Below are 25,101 nucleotides of genomic sequence, written 5' to 3' on the forward strand. Positions count from 1 at the left end.
AATTTTTTTAATGTGTAATTGAGCTACGGTGGCCGAGCACTTTGCCTTGTGGACGAATAAAGTCCATCTAAGTCTAATACGTGTCTAGATTAAAAGCAGCCGAACATTCCTCCAAATCATTTTTAAGAGGACAGCAGCTCACATTTCCAGGTTGTCCCAGGGTGAATATTTCCTGCGCAGTCAGGTTTGATTTCTTTTTCTCACCTGACCAAACCAAATAAATTGCCTGCCCCCCTGCTCGGCGTGCGCGACCAGAACGCGGGGGCGTGTAGGCCTGATGAGGTAGTGGTGGGGGTGGTGGGTGGTGGGTGGCGGGTGGTGTTGGGGGTGTGTCTCACCTCTACCGTTGAGGGTTAGCGTGCACTCGCTGCGGCCGTTGAGCGTGAGCGCGCACTCGCTGCGTGTGTTCAACGTGTGGTTGTGCGTGTCCATGAAGGACAGCGCCTCGTCACAGTTGGTCCCCTGCTCCGTGTAGCTCTTGTCCATGGAGTTGACCATCACTGTCATCTCCTGGCGGGTGCTGTTCAGAGTCTCCTTACGCTTCTTAGCCAATTTCCTTCATAGAGGGGAGAGAAAAAAAAAAACAAAACAAAACAAAAGGAAACAATCAGTGGGGGGGAGAGAAAAAAAAGCACAGATGATGCTTGAATTGATCTGATATGAAGCTGGTGGCGATGACTCATAGGTGTAATGAGATGGCTGAGCTAATGTGCCCTGGGCTGCGGTCACATTAGGTTTTATTAGGTACCAGATGCTTCTTCAAGCAATGTAATATAAATCCCTGAGAATGTGAAAAAGGTGTGACACCCTAACCCAAATACATCAGAGGCCCTGATGATTTAAAATTAGCTATAGTATTTTGGGGTGGGAAGAATTAAGAGTTATGAACGGTGAACTGAAACAGTCAACCTGCTTTTTATTGACCCACTTTGAGTTGATGTGCCGGGGCCCACAAGCAATCTGCGCCCGATCAAACACTATTATACACACAGAGACACACAACTGCACTCAAATAGCACCGGGACACGGATTCTTGTTTTTTTTTTTTTTTTGAAGCAGCTGCAAAGCACACACGTCTCATCTGACTCATGATGGGATGAGATTCAAAAATTTGCCGATGCTCTCCACGTGGGAGGCCCCCACAAAAAAATGTATGAATTAATTAATAACTCCTTTGTCGAGCAGGACTTTAAGGTCTTGTGATCCGTGCTTGTCTGTTAAAAACCTAAAACTAAGGATCATGAGCTTTAGCTGTCATGACTCCAAGCTCTCAAACAGACTTCCTAAAGACTCATTCAAAAAAATTGTTCTAAATAGCTAAAAAAAAAAAAAAATAGCTTCGGGGGATGACTGGTTGGTGGGTCCAGGACTTTAACTCAATAAATACTAAAACTTAATGTTATACAAAAAATCCTGGTCCCCAAAGGATACTGCTGGGAAGCCCCCCATCAGTCATCATGATACAATTGGCTCAAGTTATCAATCCTTTTTAAATTTTTTAGTACATTTCAGGCCTCAAAGTGTTTCATTCGCCACTGACATTTAGTTCATCAATTGTTTTAATTAGTTTTCAGGTTACTTCTTCAAATAACTGTATTAATAGACCCTTAAGGGATTTTGATTTCCATTTCTTGCAATCGTTTTTTTTTTTTTTTTCCAGCACTTCAGCATTAACTACAATGTGCCCAACGCAGCCTATTAGAGATGATGATGTACATGTTAGCCCCATCACTTTAGCTCCTGTTTACACTTACCCTGTCTGCTCTTTATCCATTTTATTCACATACTAATGTTTCCATCCACTGTAGACACTTTGGAAAGTTTCAAACATTTGTGGCATAATATTGTTTTTGTTTCTTTTAAAGTGCCTTGTTTTTGCACGTCAGGAGGCATCAGGGGCTCTACACTGTAATGAATTTCAGGTTCGCTTAACTTAAGTTCAAAAGCTGCTTTAAATATATGAGTTAACTCAAGTTTGAGAAAAGTTTCATTTCAACTCAGGTAGGTAAGTTATATAAACCTGTATCAGATGCTAATGAGTGAAGTGCTGATTGAAAGATACATGTTCTGCGTCCATTTATCCTTTTACTAAAATATGTTGGATTTATGTTAATGTGTATTTAAAGAAATTTAAATTTGTGTGGGAAATTTACAATATATATATATATATAAAAATTTCTAATCAACCAAATATTTTGCGACCCCCCCGCAGTACCTCAACGGACCCCCTAGGGTTCCGCGCAGTTTAACTTCATAATTTGAGTCCAACTTTATTTGAGAAAACTTTCTATTTCTTGTCATAAAACAACGGCCCATTCGGGGCCAATCAGAAGGTCATTATGTAGATTTCAATTTGGCTCCAGTGTAAACCAGCGGTTTGCATCATTAAACACTGGCCTATAAAGTTAACGCACAAATGATTATTATTATTATTATTGTTAAATAATGCAGGCAATGCTTTCCCTGATTGGCAGGTTGCTTTGCCTGCAAAGTTGCTTTCCTTTGACTTCTGCATCCCTAATGAACACATTGATAGTAACCGTCCCAAGCAAAGCCTCTGAGTCTGAGCCGATCCTGGACTCCGGCCTCCTGGATTAAGAGGTCATTAACATAAGAAAATGCCCCAGTTGTGATAAAATAATAATATTAATAATAATAATAATAATAATAACAATAATAATAATAAAAAAAAAAAAGCTCATTACATTACCACTCTGATGAGATAATTCTCTTATAGCTCCACAGAAGTTGCACTAGAGAAGAATGGCAAACAGCTTGAGTGGGAACTTAGTGCGGTGATGTCTGATGCCTGCCACTGCTCTGTAGCTGGAGGGGAGCGAGCGGTGTAAAAATTAACTATGGCAGCCCTCACACTGATCCTCGCACTTTGTTACTCTCTGCGTGACCCCTCTGCCTATTTGAATTGCAGTCTCTCTCGCGGACAACTGCTGTCTAATGATGCACTCCTGCTGCTTTGTTTTCGCAAATCTCCTCTGTTTATTCAATTTTGTCGCCGTCTCGTGCCATATGGCAACAGGCCCCCGCTGCCTTCAAACAGTCATTTGCTCTGAAGGCCGCGACGTGAGGCTAATAGTTGATCCGTTCTTCAGGAAGCAAAGTGACAAAGTAGTGACACTTTCGTCTGCTGGACCCACTTTTTTGTCTTTAATCTGCAATTAGAGCTGGGAACAAAATGGCAATCTGGCCTCTGTTTGCCGTTACAGCTTCATATTGTATTAAGGAGGAATGTGGAGGAGAGGGGGAGCCGTGTGTACCCGAGGCAATATTAAGACTGATTCGGCACTGTGTGCACTCATGGAGAAGACCATTAAGAACGACTATAATCCAGCTTTTAATACTGTATCACTGTTGTTATTTCTTCGTCTGGCGAGACTTGGATTTCCGCTTTCTTGGCCTGTGTAACAGTTGAAGTGAGAGCGCTGAAGATAAACGAGGCTGCACAGACACCAGAGCCAAAATGAGGAAAGCACCAGCAATACTGGGATGTTTGCTATGCACCGTGGGTGTTAGATGAAGATTAATTGGCATGCTATTCTCTCCTCATTTGTAAGAGGGGGAAAATTTAATGATAGATGACTATGTTGCAGGGTCTGATATGCTGAGAGAGATCGTACCAGGAAGTGTACAGTACAACGTTTGCGCGCGTTGATGAATGCATCCATTTGTTATATCCCCAGATAGTTAGCATAAGGTTGCAAATGGAAAGTTCTCGACAAAAAAAAAAAGAAAAAAAAGAAAAATTAAAGGAGTGATTGCTTGCTGACGAGCCCGACAATAAATTCAGACATTCCTCTGAACGGTGCTGAATGTGCGTATGAAGGGGATGAGACAGACAGATGGCAGAGGTGTTTGTAGAAGTAGAGACTGAGCAAACACTCCAGGTAACTATATTAGGCAACTCTCATTAGAGAGATCGTCTGCAGTTCAGTACATGACAGGCCTGGCATATCTGGGATCTAAGTGAGCGGAGCCTCCTAACCCCACGAGTTCAGCTACAACAAAAAGGAAGCTGCACGGATTGTATGTCTGCATGTTTTTTTTTTTTTTTTTTCTTTTTTTTGCCAGGATGTCTGTTCTGTGGGAGGTGACGCTGCTGCAGCTTCTAAAACAAGAGCTTCAAAACCTCATGCTCAGCATGGTGGGCCTCATTTCAGCACCAGAGCAGTCTAAACCTTGTGACATTGGGACAAAGAAGGCTTCATTAAACCATCCACACACATCTGTGATGCACGGGTGTGTGTGTGTGTGTCTGTGTGTGTGTGTTAGTTGACTGACATCCAGCTGGGAGGGGCAACAGAAGCATCTTTGATTAACCCAGTGGGGGTATTTCAGCAGTTGTTTGTACCGTGGCTTGTGTCAAACTTCTCTCCATCTTTTAAACAATCTTCCGTCACGTTGCCTGTCATCATCCCACCTTTCTACTCAAGTCTTTACCAGCAGAAACAGCACATAGAAACTATAGCTGCTCTGAATGGTGGCTGTGACTATTTCAGGATGATTGCCTCATCAAACAAAACGAATCACAATTGATCACATTCACACAAACGGCAACATTTTACCTTAATCACGTCCAAGTTAAACAGGACGAATCTCTTCAAACTGTTTAAATTCAATATTGACTTACGCTCCATACTCAGTGACCACTTTATGAATAATGTAACGCTGTCGCAGACAGTGACACGCCGCCTTAAAACGTATCCATTTCAACTAGATCATTCCATGCATGACATCCCTTCGGCCTGCTCCAGGTCCTCTTCCTCTTCCTCCCCCTTCCCTCATCAACATGCAGAGCTTGTAGGTGCAGAACTCTGCAAGGCTTGTACCAATTAATGTGATTCTTGCTGCATGTTCGACTTGTAAAGTTTAATGAAGGTGTTTGCCCTGAGCACATTGTGTTATACATTGTACATTTAGTAGGGCCTCCCATTCTGACACCGAGTGCAACGGGGGTGATTATGAAAAATGAGATTCTTAAAGAAGCCGAATAATGCGCTTGTCTTTTCACTCTTTTAGAAACAAGGAAACCAAATGACTAGTGAAGTTCAGTTTCTATTTTTCCTCTCGACGATGCAACGCTGCAAGAGCGCGCGGTTAATTTACGGGCGCAGGCGGCGGTGGCCGTGTAGGTTTGTTTACCATTCAGGCCTTTCAATAAATGTATACATTAAGGGATTTATGATATAAGTAGGCCTCCTGCCAGATGGAAATGGAACGTGTCTCTCCAGGATGAAATTGCTTTTTATGAGCTGATATAATAAACCACTAACAAAAACATGTCCGGTGCCAGTATTTATACACTGGGTTCATTAATGGATATTTGGTTCAGACGCAGCACAGTGGTAAATTGTTGTCATTTTAGTTGGAAATATTCACACTTCCTCTGCCATGGTAACCTCGCTCAGGTATTCAGGCAGTTTTGTTTGATACACAGTATATTATTATCATGCAAACTCAACAAACCTCAAACACCTTCAGTTCTAACTTCCTGCTTTGTTCTGGTTTGGGCTACAGGAGCTCATGATGTTTACTGCATAGATGTTCAACATGGGTTCTTAGCTTAATAATGAATGCATCATGATGATGATAATGTATATTTATAAATAGCACTAGGCCGAGTTTAATATAGAGCACATACAGACAGTAGGGGGTCCTTGGCCTGAAAAACGTTTCATTACTACAAACTAGTTGTTTATGTATCTGCTGTTTGTTGCATTTAAAGTTTAACGAGGAAAACTGAGCATTTGAACACGATATTTAATGCATTGTTATAAAGTTAAAATAGTATAGTTCAACAATAAATAAATAACAGATTTTAATTGTGAACGTTAAATCGTGGTCTTTAAAGGACGAATGCTAAGGAAGTTTGTGTTTTAAATATAAAAGCTGAACTATCTGACAGACTGTTATGAAATCTGGTTTGTTGCATTTAACCCGAAAACATTGAGGAAAAAAAAAAAAAAAGTCAGCAGACTAAATTCTAAATTCCTTGTGATCCGTGTTCTCGGGGTCACTCGGAGAGTTTTATTCAGGGGTGAGACTGGCCCGATTGACATGTCTGGTTCTCAAGTGATTGACAAGGCTTTTTGGGGTAGCCCGGGAGGGAAGTGCACTTGAGCTGCTCGCACATCGTTTTCGATTCGGCTGCGATATAATGACTGTTATTCCGAGAGGGCAGCTTCAAAAACCTCCTGCTCGGCACGGAGGGGCCTGAATTCAGCACCGAAGCTGGGATAAATGAGGCCGCAAAACGCATGCATACAACGTTCCACCGAAATTACACTCCAAACTGTGCCGTTTTCACGTGGCTTCAGCATCAAAACAGGTAGAGAAAGAACCTCTGAGACATCAGTCAGAAAGTGACATATTAAGCGCGTCTTTGCTTAACGTGCTCGTCGCTTAATGGATGAATCCAGCTCTCGCAGGAATAAAGACCCAATCGCAACCCTTGCCCTGTGCCAATTGATCTCCCTCATCGCCAGCAGCCGCAGCGGCATCAGGCAGAGCGGTCGGTGCGGCCACCTGATTAAAGGACGGCCACATATTTGATCACACATGTAACCGCATCCCTAATGAGCGCTCTGACTGATGTTGTGTTTTGCGTCCTCGCCCTCGCAGCCACCTCTGGCAACGCACCTAAAGTGCATATTTTGGCGACGGCAAGATGTGCCTTTAAAAGACTTTGATGAATGCGTGAGATCATTAATGGGTTTCATCAATCACAGAGGCGCTGTGGGCTCGCAGCTGCGCGGCAACGCAGCTGAATGCACCGGAAGAGAGTGTCTAAAAATGCAGCATATAGGTAATTTGACAATATTAACTTTAGGTGTACTGCAACATATTAGTTACGCTTGCTTGTGAGCTGTGCTCGGATACCTCGAAGGGTAGAGTGTTAGCTCTTGGGATACGAAGAGTAAGAACACGTTCCTACATTGTACCTATGCAACAAGTTTAAACCTTAAACTACCTACATTTCCCTCACTTGCACCACCATATTGTATATGTTTGTGATACACTGGCGTCCTGTCCAGGCTTGGGATAGGCCCCAGCCCCCCGCAGCTCTCCAGGGGACACGAATAAGAGTTTTTTACCCTTTCATTAATGCACCCAATGGACCGTACAAAACGGGACGGAGAAGAAAATAAGATGTGAAATAGTATTTACATTAACGCTGCAAGCAGCGTGTCATAGATCCATACAGCACATCAAACAGCAGCACTAAAGAGACTGGGTGCATACAAATCAGCCAAATTATCATTAAATTTAAAGTGAATTTCAGCTTTTGAAATAATGCATGACACCTTCCAGGTATTCATGAATAAGTCGCTCAAACAGGCACCTTGCAAGACAACGTGCACTTATGCAGTTTTGATAGAGCAGAGTGTCGCATTCTGCAGTGAACCCATTAAAAGACTAAATAAAGGAATCAGGCTGGATCAAGATTATTTTTTTCCATCTTTCTTTCATAACTTTAACCTATTTATCCCAACATTCCCAAAGCACGTTTTTACTATCTATTAGTATTTGTCATTTCCTCAGGGGGATCATTACTCCTCCATCCTCACTAACTGTACATCATATTGTTATCTTGACAGGCTTAGAGAGGAGTCTGAACATTCATCAGCCGATCTGACAAATCCTAACGGCAAAACCCCCGATTCCATTCATCGGCGCTGCTGATATCACACAATACGTTTTTGAAGGGATTTTGTAAAGCCTTTGATATGGGTCATCCACTCAGACGCATCCTATTTTCAATTTAGAGACAGAAATTGGATAACCTGAGCCCTTACCCAAAACTTTAAGCAAAAGACTAATACATAATCCAAATCAACTTGTGGAGAATGATCATGAACATAACATAGGTCTTCAACAGGGGGTCCGTGACCCCTAGAGGGTCGCAAAATCTTTGGTTGATTAGACATTTTCTACATTTTTTAAACATTTTCCCCCACAAATTTAAATTTCTTTAAATACACATTAACATGAATCCATTATATTTTTGTAAACACATATAGTAGGTCCCTACTTAATCTATTCATCAGTTTGGGGGTCCTTAAGCTGAAAAATGTTGAAGACCCCTGATATATAAAATTGGAACTATACAGTACATCAGCGAGCAGCCTTTAAGTCAAATACTCCTTTCCTTATATCTAAGTTCTTCTATTTTCTAAGCTTGCATTAAACCAGCAAGATGCATTCTGCAATAAGATAATAACAAAGAAACAAAACTGCTTTTTTCATTATTTTAGAGGCTCTTCCCCTGAGCTTGGCCGTTCTACACGCTTAGCTTTTTTTAAAAAAAAAAAACAAAAAAAAAAAACATGGCTCCTTTAAGTCACTGGGGCTTCCCATTCAAGACAGCTGTGATCTAATATGAGTGACACGCGCAGTATTCAGAGTAGTATTATCTCCAGGTGTATCCTGCGATGTTCTTTGATGTGAGGCAGCCTCCATTCTCTGCTCTGATCACAGTCATCTCAAGACAGATTAGTCGGCATCCATCACAAAGAGCGTACAGAGGGAGCCTGTGAGCTACGGCGGGGAAGGCAAGAGCTGGAGAATAAGCTTCTTTACCACTGAGCGGTGTGATGTGGAATCGCCTGTTATATTAAGAGCGAATAAAGCGCAGCTATTGTTTTGCGAAATAGAAAAAAAGGAGGGTTACACTGCGATCAGCTCGTTTGGAAGCAAACATCTTTGGCGGCTAAAGACACAACTCCACCGTCACCATAGGATCGATGGCGTGGACGTGCGATAACCCAAAAGAAAAAAGAAAAAATAACAATAAAAGAAACATGCTGCAGGGGGGAAAAAGGGCAGAAAAAGCATGAGATGGTTCGATGAGAGAGTGAGAGGATGATGCATGCACATGGAGCCGGACTGATAAGGTTAGCTCATGCTTATAATTTCAGGGTAATGTAACCTTTGAAAGCGGTTAGTTCTGCATAGAGCTATTGATTGCATTTCATTTGCAGAGCATGTGTACAAAAAGTGAAATATTTGGACTAACTCATTGAAGTTCTGGGCACAACTGAAGCAAGAGGCACTTCAAAAAAAAATATATATCTAGCTTTGACAAGTCAACAGGGATGAATTCATCGGAGGCAAACGAAAAATTAACACTCAGAAAAATGCAGTAGTTTTTTTTTTTTTCTTCCTGGATTGATTTTCTTTTCCCTTTCACAAGATGAGTATGGCAGCTGTACAATCATTAAGGCAGTTTAGTTCATCATTTCATAAACAAACGCCTTAAAAGTCTAGCAGAAATCACGTCTGCGGCAACATCTCGGCGGCAGCAGGTTTGTTTTTTTTGCGGGGGAAGCGCGCCTCGCGTCTTGTCTGCTCCCCCATCAGAAGTCGTGCCAATGTGACATACAGTGCGATGCGCTCGTCGCGTGGAGATGCAATTGGAGTGGCGTCCTCCGTCTCCTCCAGCAGAGATTACAGTTGGGCCTCTGTAATAGCTCTGGGCAGGAGGAGGATGACATGGCTCTTTGCATGCATGGGAAACAAGTGTGTGGGTGAGAAGCATGGCACTAACATTACACAAAGTGGTTACTTACAGGTAGTAAGTGTAGGAGTGATAGGTTCTTCTGCCGAGTGGGGTGGTGGTAGGATTTAAGCAGTGGAGGAGGGGAGGGGATGGAATGAAAAGGAAAGAAAAAGTAAAAATATATTAATGTTTGAAAAAAGAGAAGAAATGAACAAAATCAGATATGGTGGCATACGTGGAGGTAAACTAGTGATTGTGAGGGCAAAGGTGATCGCTTGGAGTCATGTCATGCTTCGTAAGGGGGGAGGGGGTCTCAGTACAGTACAGTACAGCACCGTGGAAAACTAAAACAATTAATACTGAGCTCATCTACGGCATGCGGCGGCGAATGGGAGGCATCCGTGCCGCCACCGGTACCTCATTTTATCAGCACATAATTTTATACACCTATAACAATTACCATATCTGACCTCCAAGGTTTACGCCTAATGAGCGGTTTGAATGTCTAAACACAACTCCCGATTCCCCGTTGGTGACAGTAAATTACACAGATTCAACCAATGAAGTCATCTCCATCTCTGCTTTGATTAAGGCTAATTTAAAACAATTCCATTACTGTGTGCTGATTTTCACACCCACCCACTGATTGCCGTGCCACACAGGCAGGGCCTTGCTGCGGGAAATGAAGAATCTTATTTTACTGTCAAAAATAAATACGGGAACATAGCGATCGTATTAGCGCGAGGCTACGGCTTCCCACTCCGGTGCATCTACTCAATCTACTGTACCGACTTTAACACTTAAATTTAAATGTTACTACAAATGATGCTTTCATGCATGCTGAGCTGCACTGGGGAATGCATTTCTTTGTCTTTGAACATCACAATCAAGACACTGCAGGAGACCCACTTGTGTCCACCAACAAAATCTCCACAAAACCTCTGACTTTGTATTTTTTCAAACCTCACTGTGGACAAAAGAAGGTTGATATTTGCTTAGCCTTAGCTCTCCTGATTGCTGGGATATGCACAAAGGACCTCTGGCCCGTATGGGGGTCCGGGGCTAATGTAAACTTAGCCCTGAGCTATGCAGCCATCCCTTTTTTCCCCCGTTGAGCCTTTCATCATATTTTCTTTCTTATCTCCTCCATACCGCAGGACTCGAAAACATTTTTTTCCCCCCTCTATTCCCATTCCAGTGTCGCTGGAGCACTGCGCATTTGTTTGAGGGTGCCGTGGAAACGGATTAATTTTTCATGGCACACTGTATCTCATGGCTGTAAACAGCCTTAATGGGGCGTATCAACATAATCAAATTAATTATTTACTGCGACGCCGACAATGGTACCGTTTGAGGGAGAAATAATAAAACTACTTGTTTTTTATTTATTTATTTATTTTTTTTTGCAAGTTTTCATCCAGTAACATAAAGAAGAAGAAGAAGAAGAAGAAGAAAAAAGCTTACCTTTTCTTCATGAGGAGTACCACTCCCAAGAAGATGATGACGAACAGGAGGATGCCGGCGATGACCCCTGCGATCTTCACTGTGTGGTCCGTTTGTTTCTCCGGCTCCACCGCGTCAGGTTTGTGAGTGGCTGCCCCTGAAAAACATCACGACGCATAAGGATCAAGCAAAAAAAATAATGAATTAATAAATAAATAGACTATGAATCAAATTATGAATCGTTTTGATACACGTGAACCAAAGAGAAGGGTGCACATCTATAGAGGGTATGCACTGATGTCACTGCTCCCCCTGAGTGGCAAAAACATGGTGAAATGTAGCAGTAAATACAGTGAGTGAGATCATATTGAGGACAACTGGACTCGACAACGATCCATACGAACTAGTATGGCTTTGGAAAAGCGGATTAGCCTCAGTTTCAGTTAGTTTAAGTTAGTTTTAGGTCATTTCAGTTTATGATAAATGTAGCTAAATAACAGATGCTAACGCTAGCATCTTAGCGTTAGCTTTATTGAGAAAGAACTTCAGGCATACAGTACAATACTAAAAGGCTGATGAAGACTGATCACAAATATTGAGTTTATTGTTTTATTGTTATTTATTCTTGGAACTGAAATAGTTAGAAATATTAATAATAGTTCGACCGTAACTAAGCCTAAACAACAACATCATTAACTTGAATGGCTGCCCTCCACAACGTAACTTAAGAAGTAACTTAAAGTAAGATATGACTTAATCAAAAAACAAAAAAAACAAACAAAAAAAAAAACAGCATAAATTAATATTACCTGACACTAAATTTGAACCACAACACCAGGTTTAGGTGCCTGTATTCCAGCTGTTTTCTTCGTAATACAGCGACCTGTTCTCTTTTCTTTCAGATATATATTTTCACATCAATTGCAAAACAGCTCTTTACATTTTTTTGAATTAATTTTACAGTTTAGATGCTATTAAAGCCTACGATTCAAAGTGTCACTCTTTGCCACTCACGTGGCCGTAACCACGGAGACGTCGCATGCTGTGACGCGTGCATACCCTCTATACTCCTACAGTGCGAAAGACCATAAATATCAAAACACATTCAATGTCTGAGAGTAATGCTTACTCTAAAAGTAAGTAATTCTCTATTGTGCTCGAGACTCCACCTTTAGCTCTGTCCTTAGTGGACGTCAGCAGCTGCACAGACAGAGATAAGTGCATACCATCTTTACCCTTGGTTAATCACATTTGAGGCAAGTGGTTGCAGAAAAAAAAAATGTAGAATGCAGGGCGGGAATGATAATGCCCAGGAAGATAAAAATGCCTGAAATAACCAAAACATTAACTATAAGGCCGGAATGAGAGGCACAAAAAGACAAGAGGAGGGGTGGGCGGTGGGGAAGCGGCTTGTTTTAACAGCATCTGCTCCGTGAGAAGTGATAAGAAGCACTCAAGAGGAAGACAACGTTGCCGGAATCACAACTGTCCACCTGAACAACATCATTACTCCTTGTCACCGCGGGTAAATTTAGAATGATAAATTGTTATGTCAGACAAATCTTTTAGAGCGACTATTGCCATTTTTTTTTCTCCCTATCAAAAAGGTAAATAGCCATCCCGGGCTGGTGGTGACATATTGTTCTTGCTCCGGTGTGACGTTATCAACAGCCATCAGCTGCATTTATTTAAAAAGATTTTTGCAAGGCGGAGCTGTGGAGGATTTCCAGACCGGTGACATCATTACGTCTGGATTGACTGAGCTGATTTTGTCCCAATATATTGTTACAGGCTAATCTTACAGAAATGCTGTCAGTGTCAAATTGCCCAGTTGAGCTGTGAAGGCTGCACATTCTCCGGGCTCTATCCCGAGAGAACTTGAGGATTTATGCACAGCTAAGGAGGAAACCGAGAAGAATAGTCACACTTCAGCGTCCTTTTGCGTGTTTACAGTTGTCAGAGCTGCAACGAGCGACTCCGATCCTCACTTAATCTCCCAGAAATAATGAGAAATATTCATGAAAGGGGATTAACTCCTGTCAGAAATCTCTAACATTGACACATCAAATGACGATCGCACCTCAAACCGGTCTTTCATGTCCTGTAATTCTGAGGAGATGAAGGCAGAAGACAATGCCTCCTAAGTCTTTGATTAAATTCTAATGAATCTATGCAAGAGGCAGGACAATAAACACGACAAAAAAAATAAAATCACACATGCAACATTCCACTTGTTTGTGTTTTTTCTTTCCCGCCACATTGAACACAAAGTTGGAGATGGTCAGATAATGTGCAGAAAGCTACGTGTCTGACCTGTTAGTTGGTTGTCACCGGCCGCTGGGGCGATGCGGATGTAGGGGGTTGTGAGCTGAGTCACGAGTATGGCGGCTGAGTAAAGTCAGTGGATCCAGGATGGCATGCAGAATAAAGAGACAAAGAGAGAGAAAGAGAGAGGCCACACTGAAGCTGAAAACAGCCATACCAACAAGTTCCCCTCCATCATGCAACACTGAGGCAGAGAAAGGCACTCGATACAGTATTAGAGAGGATTTTACAGTTTGTTTCACTTAGTTAGAAACAGCGGTCGTTGCACACACGTTAATACACGCGATTCTAATGGAGCAGCTGATGTATTCCTTCAGGTGATATCTGACTTTAGCCTATCGAGCCAGGTAGATGGAGACATCTGGAAGGCCACGAGAAATCTATAGAAGGAGCCGCATGCAAACCACACAATATACGAGACTGTCAGTGCATGTGACAGGACCTCCCACGGCTCAGAACGGAGTGTGACTACAGCTCCCTGTGGCCTAATCAATTCTGCTCCCAGATCAATGGCGCTTAGACTTCATCACCCTTAATGTGTGGAGCAGAACGTCCAGGCAGCATAGCTAAGTACCCACAGACCCCGGTGAGCACACAGGCTACCTCCAAGTCATGGAAAAACACATGTTCTGGATCAATGTATCGGCCAAATTCCTGTGAAAGCTAAATCGTTTGAGACACCTACCCAAAAATTTTGCAGTGAGATTTAACAGACTCTGACTCTAAGATGCGATTTGAAGATTCTATCCTTTAAACACGTGTTAATTTTGTTAGTTTTTCCCAGATGCATGTGATGTTAGGAACTACACGAGGCACACACGGACACCTTTATTCTGATCTCGTCCTACCTTTGGTGGCAACTCGAACGCAGTCGATTTTGGTCTCCTGCACAGACAGATGTATAAAAGTAGGAAAAGAAAGGGGAAAGAAGAGAAAGAGAGAGGATCGAAGGTTATTACGAACCGCACACACACACACACAAAGTCACATTCAGCTCGGCAACACCTATCCAAGAATCCATGGTTACAGCAAGACAGAGCGGCCAGTTCCATGCTGTCCCCTATCATCTGTTGAGCTCAACGACTGTGACACAAAATGCAGTTAAGCGAGAGGGCCCACAGCACAGATTAGCGGCGCTGAGCTGCTGATTTGTCAGCCAACAGCGATCTGTCGGCAGCTTGCGGCTCAAGGTGGTCAGCCACTGTGGAGGAACCAGAGCCCTGTGACAAGTGACACCGAACCAGCACGCGGGGCTGCAAAAAAAACGACACGTCAAGGGAGACTTTCTGAATATGTAATGGGGAGTTTCAGCCTTCGACAGCGAAGGCAAAAAAAAAAAATAAATGACACACTGTTGGCAAAGGAGTTTGTTGTCAACAATAGTCTGTTGAACAGGAAAAAAAGGACACGGACAGGAACAGGGAGGCAATGAGTAATACAACACATGAGACACGAGCGCTGCGTGTCCGTGTTCGCCAAAGCCAAGCTGTCCAATGAGCAATGAGCGCACACGGGCGACACAACATTCAGAAACCACGAGAGGCGTAATGAAGAGGAGGGGGGAAAAAACATCAATGTTCTCGTGATCCCGGGTGCATATGCGTTCCCATTACTGCAGCTTTTAAGCTGTCGGATGGTCCTTTTAAATAAAGGCAACATTATTAAAAGTCACATTTGATTTTTTTTATTTGAACAGAAGGCTAAAAGAATTCTAGGTATGGATGCCACACACCTTCCCTAAGTGCTAATTTGGTTTTAAAAAAAAGGCCCAAACAAATGACACCGCAAATCATTAGACATTAATTAAGGCTTGCAGGACCATCTATTAACAGTGAAGGGCTGATAAAAGAGAATGCATTTGGCTGCTGGGAATCAAAACACTGAATGTAAAAAATAATAATAATAATGTCAGAAATGTCTCCATCAGTGAGACGGAGCTCTGTGCTGTGTCAACGCGCGCTCTGTTTATTTTGTCCGTTCAAAGAAGAGTACCATCAGCCGATAAATTACAGACTCGCCGGGGAAGGTTTCACGCTGCCGGTGCTTTACTCTCAAGAACAAACTTGCTAATTGGATTCAGCCCTGCCTCACGTGTTATTTGTGTTGCCTCCTGAAAAGACGTGCCGGTGTTTCTCAAGGAGGCTGCGTGCGGACATTCTCATTCAGGACCACAATCGGCAGGGCTCTTGAAGTCACCACTGAGCTGTCTGGAGGGAGGGTCCTGCCAAGAGCCACTTGGAGACGGAGGCGGCGACCTGCGCGATTGGTAACCCTACCGTTGTTCCCTGCCTCCCGCACTTAACCGCCACTGGGACGGCTGCCTCTGTTAAACGCCGTTGATCAAAGGCTTTTCTGGCATTTCCATCGGAAGAGGCAGGAGAACGGGCCCGGGCGTCCGAGCCTGACCCTGCTGCAGCCTGCTACGACTGCAGACATTGCCGTTGGTACGCCCATTAGCGCACTGCTACATCAACGGGAGGCGGCGTGTCGTTGCTCTGCTGCATGCATGGGTCTGCCTATAGGACCAGTTCCTGAAAAGTCAGGGAGCTCTGCACTTTGAGCCCCTTCTTCAACAAATCCGACAGTGGATTTAGCACACATTAAAACTTTTGAAAGGAAACATTAAAAAGAAAAAAAAAGTAGAACCATAGAAAAACAGCTAGATTCAGCTTCAAGTCATTGTTATTAGTTTTTTTTTCACTGCCTTTAGGTGATTAAATTAGCACAAATTAGTCGTTTTGTCACTCATGCTTATCTAATTTTCTCGCTACTGAGGTGAGACGATGAACTGCACATTTGCAACAGTCAAACAAACGGGAAGATGTTGCAATTAATCCTCTCGTCTCCTTTCTATTAGCTCTTGGGTTATGCTATGAGAAGTAGTGGAAGACATACTCAGATCATATGCTTCGAGTCGGTGTACTGCATCTCACGAATAAAAACAAGGAACGAATAAAGCGGAAAACTGACAAACACCCACCCCGTTGGCAGTGCTGACAGCCTGGTAATAGATACTGTAGCTCTTCTGCGGCAGTAGAGGGGCGTTCCAGTAACCGTTGTAGGTCTTGTTGTCTCCCACGGTGAAGGGCTGGGGCGAGTGGATGCCGCCGGCAGGGAACTGAGCAGTGAAGTAGTACTGCGAATTCAGGAGCGTGGCGTTCTGGAAGTGAATGGGAACTGGGTAGCAGCGCAGGATTTCTGCCGTGCCCCGCGCTCTGCGTGGACGTTCCTCCTCCACCACCACCTGGTACGCGCTGCAAAACACACAACACAGAACATAAACACTTGTGGAGGGATACTGGCAATGCAGGCGGTTTCTTGTGTTTCGCCAGTTAAAAATGGTCGCTTTGTGGACGGCACTGGGGCGCGTGTGGAAAAGTTCCAAATGGAAGAGGAAACCAAGCCTCTAGAAATGATTCTTCATTTAGACACAGATTTAATCTCATTATTGAAAGTGAGCTTTTAATGTAGCACTTGCATAGTATTTCTATGTTGTGACGTTTTAAATCAGGGGTCTTCAACATTTTTTCAGCCTTAGGACCCCCAAACTGATGGAGAGATTAAGTGGAGGCCCCCTACTTACTTTATGTGTTTATTAAAATACGTTGGATTCAGGTTAATGTGTATTTTAAGAAATTTGAACTTGTGAGGGAATTTCTTTTAAAAAAATGTAGGAAAACGTCTAATCAACCAAAGATTTTGCAATTTTGAAGACCTTCATTTTAAATCATCTGCACTTAGACCTCTTATACATTTTCACAATGAATGCATAACCTTTTTTTATTCTTTCTTGTAACTGTGCATTGTGCACTGACTTCAGAAGATCTGAAGGCTTCTCCCATCATTAGTGCAAGTATCCAACAATTCCCTCAGAGAGGTATTGGATCAGAAAGAACATTAGCGACAAACTTTTTTTGTTCTCGTTGTTGTTTTCATCTGTTTTTGTTGTTTCTTGCTGCTCAGTCGCTTCACGCCAAATCGAGGAGATGACAACATGACTCGAGTCTGTCAAAGAGGCTCATAATGTAAATCGCGAATGGAGCGTGAGGTGACAAGGTGTCAGCTGCTCACGGGCGTATTAAAACACCAGCGGTAATTACAGAAATTGAATATTGTAATAAATTCACAAGTCACTTTAACTTGTTGTTAGCAGCTAAGCTAATAAAAAGTTGAGAGCTGTTGTTCTTAAAATATTAATATGCACAGAGCAACTCGACATAAAAAAAAAAAAAAATGCTTTAGGTAAAATCCCTAAAGCAGGTACAGCGTTATTGCCTTCATCGGTTACAGAGAGGAACAAAACGGAAAAATTTATTAAATTTCAAATTTATTGCAAGCCAGGCATGGAGGAAGCCTCGGTGCAGTGGATGTTCTGTGGAAGGGGAGTGGTGGTTTAGATTTCCACATTACAAGAGATCTTACCCTTGGTGCCGCATAGCCTTTGGCACTTGGTATTTTGCCTGAGGAAAGGAAGCCAGTTCTATTCATACTGGGTCTGTCATTAAGTCATAGCACAGCCGCTGCATCATCATCCTCATCATCACCCACGAGGGGCCATGTGGGGGGGGGGCTGGCGTTTGTTGTCATGTCACTGTCTGCAGACTGATTTGGATTATAAATGTCTAATATGGTTCTACATTGAAAAACAATCATAGTTATTGATGAACAGTCGTCCATCAGTTATATCTTAAAATAATAGTTATGATTGACAGCATATCTAATATTTAACACTGCATCGGCCCATTGTAGTTCCCATCAGATCTTCGGTGTTTTGGCTGAAACTTCCATGCAGCCTATAATCACTGAATTCTCTGCTGCTCTCCAGCTACTTAAGTGGCTCCACTGTACCGTCTCCGCCTGCCCTTTGACCTCTGCTCTCAATAGGGGACAGTAATTAAAGGCTGATTTCTCTTGCAGACTCTCAGCAGGATTAAATATTTCATCACCTCCCAACCCAGTGCTAAATAGGAGAGCTCCAAGGGATTGGGACACACCCACCAAGAGCAAAGGGGGATTTTCTAATGACACTGCAAGCACCTTATGATAAACTATAGGGTTAAAGAGCACATGCTGTACACACAAGGGGATACTTAATCATCCAGTACCAACCGCGGGGAACAATTGATCATCTCTAGGGCTGTTTGCACTGAGACTGCACAGCTTAAGAGTGCAGCCACTACAGTGAAGATGTTTTGACAAACAGTTCCTTTTTTCTATTTTTTTTCTGCTTGTTGTTGTTATAACAGTGTGGGTAGAAAATGTTCAGGGTCACTGGCGCTCTACATCCTGCCAGACTCTAACCACTGTCTTTTCAATATAGCACAGTACAACTGAATAAATAAAGTGAATGTAAACAATTAGATACATGTGAGGGCTGAGATGACCGACATGATTGTTTGCACAATAGATAAACAGATTTAAGTCCTTGTTGCTCGAGCAAATCCGTGTCGTTACTCGACAAGTGATGAACAGACTGAGATCTATGAAATAGACTGCTCACATTTGTACCACATTTAACAAACAGTGTTTTTCTGGATGGCGATGTATTAATGCATACAGAATGCTATGTGATCACGACATCATCTGAGTGGTCTGATCCATGGATGATGGAACAGCTCCTCAAAAGTGAAGCCAAATCTAGTAGAGCTCCCCCTGGTGACTGGCTGCAGTATCGGTCATAAGCTCCACCCCTTCCATGTTAGTGGGCGAGACTTGGGCCAGCCGAAGGATGTTTTTTGTCATATTAGGTAGTCAATATAATACTGATGCACACTCAAATGTCTTAATTTTATTTTAAGATAATTTTGGTTTAATTAGTTATTTGACACTATAGAAACCAGTGCCGGTGCATTTTCCACCTAGGTCTTCAATGCCATCAAGCTTTATTCAATACGCTGACATCACCGTACACCTGCTAGCAGGCCCTGGTGTCCTCAACTCAAAATCTGATTTGATCAATACTTATTTTATGCTGCAGGGCCTGTACAATTGATTCCGAAGGCCTCCATGCAGATATCTTTGAGCCTCGCAACAATTAATGGCTGAAATGTGATGGGATAAGAACTCTAAAAATGAAAATACATGTTTGGAAGCAGCGCAACCAAGGCAAGTGAAAGCAAGTGAACAGTACATTTGGAATTATTTTCATGGAAAATATGATTGAATATGATATTCAGATATTTTGAGGCCAACAAAGGAGGCCTTGCAGGCTCTGACGGGTCCATCACTGATAGAAATAGCATGTGCCGTCATGATGATTAAAATTTGCCATGCCAACCGCTCTGTGAAGCGGCCCCGTAGGCCCCTGTGAGAGTTGGAAAATAATGAATAAATAAATAACTACAGCGTATAAATCAACATTTCTTTCATTTCATCATGTAACTGGTGGAGGTAGAGCAGACTCTGGCTCCAAACTCTCAAGATGGCACCGCCACCGGTAAATAGCATCAGTTTGGCCGATTCACAATAGTGGGGATGCCTTGTCAATATTATATACAATCGATGGCCTGATCACAGAGTTTCTGGAGCAGGCGTAATTGCAATACACAAAACATTACTTCAAAATTCTTGCCGCACAGCAGGCCAAGTCCACCTTACGCCACCTCTTCCTGCCAGCTCAAGAGACCCCGAACAGTGAGCCTCTGCAAAAAGTGATTTAAAAATGAATGCCTTCCATTGCACTGAACTCAATTCCACATTTAAATCCAGCAACAGCGCAGTCAAAATCCAGGCAGAGAGAGAGGCAGATATAAAATGGCAGATATGAATGGATGGTACAGACACGTGGGCTTTTTCGTTACACAAAACTCACTGCGTGCAGCCTTGAGATACAACAAACATACTGAATGCATTTCCTTCCTCGTTTGCAGACATTTCTAAAACCGCATTGTGCAAGGTTTACTTCAGTGTTTTTCAGCGGTCTTATTTTTTTTTTTTGCCATTGCCACCCACAATCAGTGGAAAGACTGGGATGTGTTTTGCATTTTCGGCATGGTCCTGTTTGCATAAGGGTACAATTCTCCATGGTTAGTGATGATGCATTCCTGAGTACATTTCACATTTCAAAGCTACCATTGAGGAAAGATAATGGTTACAAAGATCAGCTTTACACAACTGGAGCATGCCAGGTCATAGTAGTCATTCCTTCATTCATGAGCACACTGCTCACTTAGTATACTTCTGTGATAATAACGTGCCATGGCTCTTTTGGAAATGGAACACTAGTTCCCAATCATGCTTGGTTATTCTCCGTGGCGGCTGTAAACAGACTCTTTGTCACTCAGCGACTCAATAGATTTAACAGGTAGATGCGCGGTGCATACTAACGTGAGTGTCTATAAGACTCCGTCAGTCTCCCCCTCGAGCTAAGTGGCCGGCTCAGAGACAATGTCATCTCTGTCAGAGGCACAGAGGGCTGCAGTTTTGATCTGGCTAAACACAAGGCTCGGACGGAGAGGAAATGGAAAGAGCCGTTAACCTTTTCAGTTGCTGAATAATGAAAAGCAAATAACGTCAGGCCCCGTCCCGTGTCACTGCTCATATCTTTTGTGCTCTATATTTGAGTCTTATACCGGTAACGTACATCTTACAATCTGATTGATTTATTTATTTTTACTTATTTATTCATTTAAGAAAGTAAGCTATTAAGGGCTACACTACACTCCTAAAATTACTTTATGATGCATTTGTATCTCAATATAATATATGCATATAATAACATGTTTTATTAATTTTTGTTCCAAAGGAGGCGATTGCTAAAGGTTTAGCTCCTCCCTATGCACAAGTTTAGTGTAACTGCTTGTCCTAACCACTGGTTAAGCTAATCAAGCATAGCTCTAAGGCTTGCCAACGCATCAAAAATATATTTGCCAAGTAAAACTTTTCAAGACACGTTAAATAAGTTAGGGCACCCCTACAGACTGGGAGTGGAATTCACTTTCATAACCCTGTTACAAGATGTTTATTTAGAGGCTGAGCCTCCGTCCTACAGGTCCAACTTGGCTTATGATCAAAAACTAGCAAGTTCATAACTTTAGTAACGCAGCCAAACATCAAACTAGTGTGCAAAGGCCAGCTCTGTGTCTGTCTTTCATGTTTTAATTACACAAACCTCTCACCATCCACTTACAGCCAGTCCTAGATCTAACTTTTCCTCCTCTTAGCTTCCTCCACAAACATCCTCCTCTTTGGTCACGTCTCCTCTTCCATGGTGAATAGCAATAGTTGTAGCGCATAGCGCATTACACACCTCTCGCAGGTGATTGCACCCAATCAACCCATGTCATACAGTGTCGGAACAGGCAGTCAAAGCACAGAGTGGGAATAAAATGATTTTGGAGCTTATTCTGTGATGATATACCTGAATAAATGTGCTTATATTCATGTTTTTTTTTGTTGTTTTTTTAAGATTTAACGCATTTCTTATATGCTTCCTAGTTTTTCTGCTGCTAAATTTCCCCTTTGCAGGACAAGAAAATAATTTCTTATATTCCTTTTAATCCTGATGAAAGTGAAAATGCTCAATATGCTGGTTAGCATAATTCTGCAACAGTATTATATCAGTATAGCAACAAGTACCGGTGGTTATGTAAGAAGCACATTGGTACAGATTTTTACTGCTACTTAAAAATGTTGGTCAGTTACTCATATTTTATAACATATTTTCTTTTGTTGTTAATAGACGAGATATATAGACTTCAGTATTAGCTACAAGTCCTGGTAACAGCCAGTTACAAACGTGTAGGTCACAGATTTAAAGAATATAAAAAAAATATAATCGCGCTTAATTCCAAAATTGTTGAAATCCCTCTCTTGCTGAGCCGGAGATGAAAAACAAGGAAAGAAAGAGGGATGAGGGGAGAGCAGAAGAATGGCATAAGCTGTTAAAAGTGGTGGTCTGCCAGAGGGGCCGGCAGGGTGGACCTGTATTCCTGCAGTAGCGCTGCAACCTGAGCTGACACCAATTAGGCCTCCTCCAGCCTTGCTGCCCGATAGATTTCAGCTCTGCCGCCATGTGACGCCAACCAATTATGGCGGATTGACTCGGAATCGACTGGATTGTGACCTGAAACTCAGATTTATTTTTCATGTGGGCTGATAGAGGGAGAACTCGGGGCTGTTTGAGCTGATGAGGGAAAGGGTATGGGGAGCATTTCAATCACTGTCTCCCTGGCTCTCCAATGCTAATCAGGCGGCTGTGTATGCCTGGGTGTCTGATTTAAGAGTGGTTGTAAGTAACACTCTTCTCCTGACCCAGCATCTTTTCCCCTCTCCCTCTGTCTTCCCACTCTTTATTTTTCCCTGGTGACTACGAAGCTATAAAGCAAACGAATTAGAAGGTGCCATAGATTACATTTGCCGTTAAATTGAAAAAAAAAGCACAGAGTTGTGTCACGTTTAGGCACAGCTATTAGCATTTGCTACGCCGTGATCAAAGAAAGTTAGTGCTTATTTTAGGACTGTAGAAAATCACTTAACTGATTTCAGGCCACGGTTAAGTAAAGAAAATCTGATGCTACAGGGTAGGAACTGAACTGGTGCTCACTCTCTTTAATATGCTGCTGATGTATTTTAAAGGTTTTTCTGTTTATGCACATGTGCGCGAGCTTGCTCAAGGCAAAGGTTACGGCAGAGAGAGTTGATATATAGTGCTGCGAATGATAAGCAAAGCATCTCAAATCATTTATTTCTGCAGATGCATGTAAACATTTATTTTGCCGTCACGGAGTGAGGAGGCGTATTCTGGCCCTGACGAGGGGCCATTGCAAACATTAGTTTAACGCGACATGACTGATAGACAGTTCGCTAATCCTCTTAAAGAAACAGTGTCCCCTCTGGTAAAAATTGTTCCCGGCTACGCGTGTCGTCCCCAGAGATTAGAGGCAAATTCCGAGCTGGAAATGTTATACCGATTAGCAATTACACAAATGAAAAACTGACTGCCTCCATCAGCGGTGACGACGTCTGCCCAGATCCATCTAAAATATGATTTGACTCAAGTGAAACAGACATTTGTCGTCCGTCATGTCCAGCTTTCTTCTCTGAGCCGCCCGCTATCGTGTGATCTACTGGTGCGCTCCCCCTTCCTGTATTACAGCAAAGCATCTGCTGTTGGACACGCAAATGTCTGGAGCTCCATTACCTCCTAAACCCAATCAGCGTGCAAGATTGTGTTATCAAATCGGGCTTCATGCCGCCCGGCTCCGCAGCGCTGTGGATCAGTGTTCTCCCTTGTCAAATCCCTATTCCGTAGGAGCTTTAAAACTGATTTCACAAAGTGTTCAATTTCAAAATGAACTGCCCACCGCTCTAGAAAAGTGACAGCTACTCTTACAACATGAGCAGTAGTGCAAAATTAAATCCAAGTGTGGTGTGAAACGGTGCAAAAAGTCCTTGGTTAACAAAAAGCAAACTCTTCAATAGACTGCCGGGAATAGCTTCCATGTTTCTGCATTCAAGGACTCCTTCCAGTACTCCAGGTCCTTAAGATGTAAGAAAAATCATTCTTCTTATACTCAACTTAGAATGTCACTTAGTCATGTATTTCAACAATGTCACACACAAAAAAAAGGAATTAGAGATGTTATTTCCTGAGCTTGGGAAACTGAGACAGCTTTGTCCAGACAGCGGATCCCAACGGACTGCCTACCTCAACTCCTCTGAATGGAAGCTACTTTATAGTCACAGCAAATTTTTTTTCAAAGGCATGGCGAGTCACTCGAGATGTGGGTGGAAAACACCTTCAAAAGCCTGCCAGTAGCTTGCCTCGGACCTGCATCATAATCTCCTCAGTTTGCTGCCCTCCACCACCCCATTTCTTTTGCAATTCATATTTTTTTTACCGAGACACTGAACGCATACACGAAGGCGGCGCGTTGGCCCTTTACGTCCTCCGAGATTTGAGAGGAGTGAGAAGGTGAGAAAAGAAATGTGCTCCCGAAACCCTCTAAAGTTTAGACGTTGCTGTGATCAAAGGATGCCTCAATTAGTTGTGAACTGCAGTTGTGCCACGAGCTCCGTCGATGAATTATTTTAACGGCTTTTCCCCAGACTCATTAAACATATATGATCCTTTACAACTAAATATCAATTTTCTTGGGATTTTAACAGGTGCGTGGTGCGTCCCCATGTAGAAAAACCACCACCACTTTTAGGATCGCGTTTGAAAGAATTGTTTCAAATCAATCAAACAGAACGAGGACGCCTAAAACTAAATCTCTAAAATCAAATCTATTCCATCTTTTCTGAGCTGCGTATGGCATCCAATGAAAACAAAAGAGGAGCCCAGCATTGTAATGAGTGAAAGCTCCGATTCACAGCACTCTGCTGATTATAATTAGGGGTTCGTAATTACTCCGCTCAAAGAATGGCAGCCCGCGTAAGGCCTTCTGAATTGTACCTGTGAGGAAATTAAAAAACGATCACTCTGTCTTTCTTGCTCGGGCCTCTCCGTTCGGCGCCGGGGCATTAATCTGGGCAGCTGCGCATACAGTAAACATGAGCTGACAAGCCTGACTAAAGACTGCCAGGCTGTAATCTTTACAGGAATCAGATGAGTTGATAGTGTAAAATTGAGCTTTACAGCGAGCCCAAGTGTTTATCAGGGTTCTGGGGGCTGCAAGCACAAGATGTCACAAAAACCTGAACGCGACTTTGCAAAACAGGCCTGTTTCAAACATCAGAATGGTCAATTCAGGACCATTATAATGAGGGCTGTAAATCCTGTCGGTCTAGAAAGTGTGTAGAAACGCATCCAGTGAAATCTATCCAAACTAACCAACAGGAGCAGCAGCTGGTGTCCTTATGGATCCCGCTCTGGC

The 25,101-nt window shown here is 42.7% G+C and overlaps 1 protein-coding gene across 17 annotated transcripts in view; it reads right to left on the reverse strand.

Annotated features, from left to right (window-relative positions):
* The window catches only part of LOC125010348 (receptor-type tyrosine-protein phosphatase mu-like), a 156,290-nt gene that overhangs the window by 45,876 nt on the left and 85,313 nt on the right, over window positions 1-25,101 (reverse strand). For 8 of the 17 annotated variants that reach the window (XM_047588908.1, XM_047588915.1, XM_047588914.1 and 5 more), the window contains exons 12-17: window positions 16,263-16,536; window positions 14,131-14,167; window positions 13,271-13,345; window positions 10,979-11,114; window positions 9,585-9,614; window positions 339-556 (exon numbers count right to left, since the gene is read on the reverse strand). In XM_047588908.1, coding sequence (XP_047444864.1) covers window positions 339-556; window positions 9,585-9,614; window positions 10,979-11,114; window positions 13,271-13,345; window positions 14,131-14,167; window positions 16,263-16,536 — 770 coding nt within the window. The remainder of the gene's footprint in view (window positions 1-338; window positions 557-9,584; window positions 9,615-10,978; window positions 11,115-13,270; window positions 13,346-14,130; window positions 14,168-16,262; window positions 16,537-25,101) is intronic. The other 9 variants (XM_047588923.1, XM_047588919.1, XM_047588913.1 and 6 more) reach the window with 3 other exon arrangements.

The sequence above is a fragment of the Mugil cephalus genome, chromosome 7 (assembly GCF_022458985.1).
Source record: "Mugil cephalus isolate CIBA_MC_2020 chromosome 7, CIBA_Mcephalus_1.1, whole genome shotgun sequence".
Classification (NCBI taxonomy): domain Eukaryota; kingdom Metazoa; phylum Chordata; class Actinopteri; order Mugiliformes; family Mugilidae; genus Mugil; species Mugil cephalus.